The sequence below is a fragment of the Rhinopithecus bieti genome, unplaced genomic scaffold, assembly GCF_001698545.2.
Source record: "Rhinopithecus bieti isolate Rb0 unplaced genomic scaffold, ASM169854v2 scaffold_47707, whole genome shotgun sequence".
Lineage (NCBI taxonomy): Eukaryota > Metazoa > Chordata > Mammalia > Primates > Cercopithecidae > Rhinopithecus > Rhinopithecus bieti.
This window is the reverse complement of record NW_016819117.1, coordinates 983,640-991,443: the sequence shown is the minus strand read 5'-3', so window position 1 is coordinate 991,443 and position 7,804 is coordinate 983,640. Positions and strand designations below refer to the sequence as shown.

General features: G+C 51.2%; 1 protein-coding gene across 5 annotated transcripts in view; it reads left to right on the top strand.

Annotated features, from left to right (window-relative positions):
- Positions 1 to 7,804, top strand: part of IFT140 (intraflagellar transport 140) — a 113,163-nt gene that overhangs the window by 98,225 nt on the left and 7,134 nt on the right. For 4 of the 5 annotated variants that reach the window (XM_017858307.1, XM_017858301.1, XM_017858302.1 and 1 more), the window contains 4 exons: positions 333 to 539; positions 801 to 1,013; positions 1,097 to 1,257; positions 2,767 to 2,908. In XM_017858307.1, the coding sequence (XP_017713796.1) occupies positions 333 to 539; positions 801 to 1,013; positions 1,097 to 1,257; positions 2,767 to 2,908 (723 nt within the window). Of the gene's footprint in view, positions 1 to 332; positions 540 to 800; positions 1,014 to 1,096; positions 1,258 to 2,766; positions 2,909 to 4,223; positions 4,458 to 7,804 lie in introns of those variants that run through there. The other variant, XM_017858304.1, reaches the window with a different exon arrangement.

Here is a 7,804-nt window from a genome sequence, read left to right as displayed (position 1 = left end):
AAAAAAAAAAAAAAAAAAAAAAAATTTAGAATTATAGAAGAAAATTACCAGTTTTCTTTTCTCCCAAACATAATATTCTTTTGAGCATATATCACTTGAGACTGTTGTTTCCTTTGTTCCACTCTGCAACGTTAACAGCGTGAGAAAGTCACGTCAATGACTAGGTTGGTGCGCCGGGGGAGACATCCTTGTCCCCTCCATACCCACCCCAGCTAGACAGAGGCCGCCACTGAGCCGAGGGGCCTGGTTTCCTCTGAAGCGGTGGCAGATGAGGGGCGCACTTTGGTTCCTGGCCCCCTCGGCAGCCCCATCGCATCTCTGCACCTTTGCAGTATCGCGAAGCCCTGCAGCTATGCCTGGAGCAAAACATGAGCATCACCGAGGAGATGGCGGAAAAGATGACCGTGGCCAAGGACTCCTCGGACCTGCCTGAGGAGTCTCGGCGGGAGCTGCTGGAGCAGATAGCAAACTGCTGCATGCGCCAAGGCAGCTACCACCTGGCCACCAAGAAGTACACGCAGGCCGGCAACAAGCTGAAGGTGAGCGCCGGCCCCTCTCCCGGCCCCAGCCCGCGGCTGCTTCCCAGGCAGTTAGGCTGCGGGCCCCCTGCATGCATCTCCATTTGCCTTTGTGACTCCCCTGAGCCAGGGCGGAGCCTTTCTGGCCAGGAGGAGCACGACCACTAGATCTCTATCGGGAAGCCCTGAGCCCCTCTTCTTGTGAGAGCTCCTGCTCGGGGTCCCTTGTGCTTGTCCCGGCCTAGCCCCTGCTTGCCTGAGCCTGGCTGCCTCTCTGCCTAGGCCATGAGGGCGCTGCTCAAATCTGGAGACACAGAGAAAATCACGTTCTTTGCGAACGTGTCCAGGCAGAAGGAAATCTACATCATGGCTGCCAACTACCTGCAATCCCTCGACTGGCGGAAGGAGCCGGAGGTCATGAGGAACATCATCAGCTTCTACACCAAGGGGCGGGCCCTGGACCTCCTGGCCAGCTTTTACGACGCTTGTGCCCAGGTGCAGGCCCTCCCTGGGATGCCAGTGGGGCCCCAGGGAGGGCTGTGGAGCCCAGCAGGTCTTGATGGGTCTCATCTGTACAGGTGGAGATCGATGAATACCAGAACTACGACAAAGCCCACGGGGCACTGACTGAGGCCTACAAGTGCCTGGCCAAGGCCAAGAGCCCCCTGGACCAGGAGACCAGGCTGGCGCAGCTACAGAGCAGGATGGCACTGGTGAAGAGGTTCATCCAGGCCCGCAGGTGCGCCGCCGGGGCCAGCGGGGCCAGGCCGGGACAGATGTGACTATAGGGTCAGGGCTGACCACAAGAAACCGCAGCCAGCAGAGGGGCAGGACAGCAGATGGGAGCTCGCTCGGGACAGTGCTGCTGCTGAAGACACACCCCACCTCCTCCTGGGAGCCCTCAGAGCCTGGGCACAGCCTTGGGAACGCATTCTGGAAACACCAGAGATGCTGAGAGAGAAACCTGGTGGGGGAGCGGGAGGAGGAGGCAGATCTGGTACAGGAGAGGGTGTGTCTGGGGAGCCATGGACCTGCTTAGGGTGTGCAGGGGTCGGGCAGGGGAGTCCTGAGTGAGGGCCGCTGTGTGACCTGGGGTGGTGGGGACCATGGTGGCCAGCGGGCTCGTGCCTCTCCACAGGTCAACTGCCACCAGCTCCAAGCTTGTGGAGAGGAGACCCAGGCAGCCCATCGTCTCGGTTTTCAGGAGAGGCCGAGATTCTAGGTTTATTTGAATACCTCCCCGTCTTTATGTATGGGCAGTAACTCAGCTTTTCAGAGAGCTGCTGTGTAGACAGCACGGTGGGCATTGGCCTGAGTGCTTCAGGGCCCAACCTCTGTCTCAGCTGGCAAGGGCGCTTCCTTATCTGAGAACCTTTTCCAAAATGAGAGTTCCAGAAGTACTTTGAACAATGTCGGACCCTTTGAAGGGCACGGTCCGCTTGCGCGTATTGATTCTGGGGTATCAGCGTCTCACAGGTGTCTGCTGAGCTTAGGCCACAGGAGGCAGGAGAGGAGGAGAATCGATAGCAGCTGGTCATCAGGGATAGCATAGGACGTGGGTGGAGGGGAGATGATGTGTGAGGGCCAGGGCGGGCAGCCTTCTACGTGCCAGGGGTCAGAGAGCAGGCCAGGCACCTGTCTGGAATGGCCGAGTCAGTGGGTGGCCAGGTGGGCCCCGAACCCTCCTGACATTGGAGCCTGAGCTCTGCACGGCTCCAGTCACCTGCTCTGGACCACACTGTGTTCAGCAGGCTCACTTCCCTGGTGTCGCCCCAGTTCCCAGGCCACACACCCTGCCCTGCCACAGACCCTCACGCCAGGCCACACGCGCAACCTGTGTGCGGGCCAGCCTCTCTGCTTGGAGGGTTCTTCCCAGCGGCCTCGGGCAAGGGCTGCTGTGCGCCTCTCCATGCACCCTGTCCACATGCACCACGTCCCCTCTGGGTCACACTTTGTCCAGAGGTTTCTGGCCCCCTCTGGACTATTCCATGGAGCAGGAATAGGGGTCGGAAGTCTTTGGTCTTCATGTCCAAGCATAGGACCCAGCATTCAAATGATCCGTAAGAGTGTTAAATGGATGAGTTCATTTATGAATGAACAAATTAAGGAATTAATGAATTAACTTCATAGAAAGTTTCCTCCTGCCATTCCGGAGAGCTCCTCTTACAGGCCAAGAGTCTCCTCTGACCTCTGATAGCAGTAGGTGTTCAGGGCTTCAGGGTCCAGGCCTCATCTCTGCTCTCGGCAGGACATACACGGAGGACCCCAAGGAGTCCATCAAGCAGTGTGAGCTGCTCCTAGAGGAACCAGACCTGGACAGCATCATCCGCATCGGGGACGTCTACGGCTTCCTGGTGGAGCACTACGTGCGGATGGAGGAGTACCAGACGGTGAGGCCTGGGCACTGCTCACTAGCGGCATCCCGCTACGCAAGGCTCCTGAAACGAAGGCTTAAGTGCTCAAATTGGCCGGGTGCGGTGGCTCAAGCCTGTAATCCCAGCACTTTGGGAGGCTGAGGCGGGAGAATGACTTGAGCCCAGGAATTCAAGACCAGCCTGGGCAATATGGTGAAACCCCATCTCTACAAAAACGGAAAAAATTAGCCAGGCATGGTGGCACACACCTGGGGTCCCAGCTGCTTGGGAGGCTGAGGTGGGAGGATCACTTGAGCCCAGGAGGTTGAGCCTGCAGTGAGATCTGATGGTGTCGCTGCACTCCAGCCTGGGAGACCTGGGTGACAGAGCGAGACCCTGTCTCAACAGAGAAACAAAATTGTCAGTAGCGGCTGGGCGCAGTGGCTCACGCCTGTAATCCCAGCACTTTAGGAGGCTGAGGTGGGCAGATCACGAGGTCAGGAGATCGAGACCATCCTGGCGAACACAGTGAAACCCCGTCTCTAAAAAATACAAAAAAATTAGCTGGGCGTGGTGATGGGCGCCTGTAGTCCCAGCTTCTAGGGAGGCTGAGGCAGGAGAATGGCGTGAACTCGGGAGGCGGAGCGTGCAGTGAGTCGAGGTCGAGATCACGCCACTGCACTCCAACCTGGGCGACAGAGCGAGACTCCGTCTCAAAAAAAAAAAAAAATTGTCAGTAGCAAAAAGTAACAGTCTCACCTGTTGCTGGCTGTTACTAGCAGTGGCACGTGGAAGCGACAGACTTACTTTGTGAAGAAATGTCTGCATGTACCCAAGTCTGAATAACCACAATTTCTTTTTCAGGCATTTTTACAAAAAAAAATGGTGTTCCATTTTTTAGTCACTTTATTATTTTTTAATTTTAGAGACAGCACATCGTCACTTTTTTTTTTTTTTTTTTTTTTGAGATGGAGTCTCGCTCTATCACCCGGGCTGGAGTGCAGTGGCCAGATCTTAGCTCACTGCAAGCTCCGCCTCCCGGGTTTACGCCATTCTCCTGCCTCAGCCTCCCGAGTAGCTGGGACTACAGGCGCCCGCCACCTCACCCGGCTAGTTTTTTGTATTTTTTAGTAGAGACGGGGTTTCACGGTGTTAGCCAGGATGGTCTCGATCTCCTGACCTCATGATCCACCCATCACGGCCTCCCAAAGTGCTGGGATTACAGGCTTGAGCCACCGCGCCCGGCCAGCACATCGTCACTTTAAAGTGGCAGGCTAATAACTTATTTAGCTGCTGTTTTCGACGCTTTTCCTCATCTCCACCAGCATTTGATCATTCTTTCTAATTTTAGCCTTCCTAGAGTGTGAGTAGCACCTCGCTGTGGTTTAAATTTACATTTTCTGGATGAACAGTGACGTGGAGCACCTTCTCATGTGCGTATTACCCATTTACACGTCTGTGAAGCGCTCAAGTCTTTTTTCATCATGTTATTGAGTTTTCTTATTATTGTATTCTTTATATATCCTAGATACATTTCCTCGATCAGGTATGATTTACAAATATTTTCTCCCAGTCTGTGAGGAAGTTCCCTTTTTATTTATTTATTTTATTTATTTATTTATTTATTTTTACAATGGAGTCTTGCTCTGTTGCCCAGGCTGGAGTGCAGTGGTGTGATCTCGGCTCACTGCAACCTCCACCTCCTGGGTTCAAGCGATTCTCCTGCCTCAGCCTCCTGAGTAGCTGCGACTACAGGTGTGCGCCAGCGATGCCTGTAGACACGGGGTTTCACCATGTTGGCCAGGCTGGTCTTGAACTCCTGACCTTAAGTGATCCACCCGCCTCAACCTCCCAAAGTGCTGGGATTGCAGGCGTGAGCCACCGCACCTGGCTGCAGTTCCCTTCTGTTCCTTTTTCCCTCTGCTTCTGAAATCCCAGTGACTTGTAACACAGTACCATCCCCTCATCCCCTCCCTCAATCGATGCTCTTCTTTTCTCCCCCCAGGAATTTTTCTGTTTTTCATTTTAGGGATTTGCCATTCCTAGTGCTTCAAGTTTACCAGCTTTCCTTCTGCAGTGTCTCACTCTGATGCTAATCCCATCCATCTTTTTCATGTCAGTTTTCTACCTGTCAACTTTTTCCACCAGTTTTTATTATTGTTCCTTTGAACCTTCTTTCCTGCCTTCTTTTTAGTTGAATATTTTTTACAGTTTCATTTTAGCTATCAGCTTCTTACCTCTACTTTTCACTTCTTTCCCCATATCTTTCATGTCTGTATTATGCTTACACTTAGCTCTACCTTCTTGAGCACATGAAGCATATTTATAATAGCGGTTTTAACGTCCTTGTCTCCTAACTCAGTCTGTGTCAATTCTGGATCTGTTTCTGTTGATTGATTCTTATTATTATGGTTCATTATTTTCTGCTTCTTTGGATGTTTGGTAGTTTATTATTGGATTCCAGACATTGTAAGTGTTTTAGGTTGTTGGGTGATGGAGTCTCTCTCTCTGTGTGCGTGTGTTCTTTTCAATATTTTTCAGTTTTGTTCTGGGACAAGGTTAAGTTACTTGGGAATGATGTGATCATCTTGCAGCTTGCTTTTTAGCTTTCTTAGTGGGGTCTAGAACAGCCTTGAGTCCAGTGCTCATTTTGTGCCACTATCCAGGCAATACCCTTGTGAGGGCTCTGCTCTTCTCACTGACTCCTGTACTGGAAGGTCTTTCCACTCTGGCTGGTGGGACTGCAAACAATTCCCGGCCACGTGTGACCATGCTCTCTCCAGCCACGTGAGATGACTCACTCTCCGGCCACGTGTGATGACTCACTCTCCAGCCATGTGTGTTCACTCTCTGGCCACGTGTGACCACTCTCTCTCTGGCCACGTGTGACCACTCTCTCTCTGGCCACGCGTGACCACTCTCTCTCTCCAGCCACGCGTGTTCACTCCCCGGCCACATGTGTTCACTCTCTCCCCGGCCACGCGTGACCACTCACTCTCCGGCCACGCGTGACCACTCACTCTCCAGCCACGTGTGACCATGCTCTCCCCGGCCACGTGTGATCACTCTCTCCCTGGCCACGTGTGATCTCTCTCTCCCCGGCCATGTGTGATCACTCACTCCCCGGCCATGTGTGATCTCTCTCTCTCCAGCCATGTGTGATCACTCACTCTCCGGCCATGTGTGATCTCTCTCTCTCCGGCCATGTGTGACCACTCACTCCCCGGCCATGTGTGATCACTCTCTCCCCGGCCATGTGTAATCTCACTCCCCAGCCATGTGTGACCTCACTCTCCGGCCATGTGTGATCTCTCTCCGGCCATGTGTGATCTCTCTCTCTCCAGCCATGTGTGATCTCACTCCCCGGCCATGTGTGATCTCTCTCTCTCCGGCCATGTGTGAGCTCTCTCTCTCCGGCCATGTGTGATCTCTCTCTCTCCAGCCATGTGTGACCACTCACTCCCCGGCCATGTGTGATCTCACTCCCCGGCCATGTGTGATCTCTCTCTCTCCAGCCATGTGTGATCTCACTCTCCGGCCATGTGTGACCACTCACTCTCCGGCCATGTGTGATCACTCTCTGGGGATTGTTCCACCCAATTATTTCCTACAGTCTTTCCCTGGCCTCAGTTACTTTCGTCACATGTGTGCACTATTCAGCACTCAGATGAAGACTCAGACAGAACCCTCTGCAGGACTCCGAAGTGCTCTCTCTCTCTGTTCTCTCCTGTTCAGTACTGTATCCCACCAGTTCTGGCCACCTGGGCATCCTCCAACTATGAACTTTCTTCTCAGCATAGTGAGACTGCTGGCTCTGTTACCCTATTCTGCACTGTGGCCTGAAAACTCTCTCTTGAGGCAGTAAGCCGGGAAACTGATTTTATGTTTGTGAAATGTCCCCTTTATCTCGGGTAATGTTGTCTTGAGGTATAGCAAATCTAACACTGGTATAGCTAGTCCTGCATCTTATGCCGTGTTGTGCAGGGTGTTTTTTTCCTTTTCACCTTCTGCCCATCAGTATCACTGTATTTAATGATACTTTTTCCCTTCCTTTCACCTTCTGCCCATCTGTATCATTGAATTTAAAGTATATTGCTGATAGACAGCACAGAGTTGAGTTTTTCTAGATTTCTGATAATCTCTGCCTTTTAATTGGAATGTTTTGTCCATTTACAGTTAATATAATTAATATGGCTTGATTTTAGGCTACCATTTTTGTTTGGTTTGTCCTACCAGTTTTATTATTGTTCCTTTGAACCTTCTTTCCTGCCTTCTTTTAAGTCAGTTGAATATTTTTTACAATTTCATTAAAAAGCTATCAGCTTTTTATCTCTACTCCTCTCTTTGCATTATATCTCTAGCGTTTGCCCTAGGGATTACCATAAACATACTTACACATTAGAGTTAGCAGGTACGTCCATTTACCCACCCACATCCCTACCTATATTTGTCAAATGTATAACATTGAAATGTATTATAAACACAATATAGTGTTATAATTTTTGCTTTCAACAGTCATATGTTTTAACGAAATTAAAAGGAGGCTGGGCGCAGTGGCTCATGCCTGTAATCCCAGCACTTTGGGAGGCCAAGGCGGGCAGATCACAAAGTCAAGAGATCAAGACCATCCTGTCTAACACAGTGAAACCCCATCTCTACCAAAAAAATACAAAAAAAATAGCCAGGTGTGATGGTGGGCGCCTGTAGTCCCAGCTGCTGGGGAGGCTGAGGCAGGAGAATGGCATGAACTCAGGAGGCAGAGCTTGCAGTAAGCTGAGATCACGCTACTGCACTCCAGCCTGGGTGACAGCAAGACTCCATCTCAAAGAAAAAAAAAAGAAAGAAATTAAAAGGAAAGAAATAGTCTTTTACATTTACTTACATATTTACCATTTCTGGTGTTCGGTTTTTTTTTTTTTTTTTTTTTTTTTT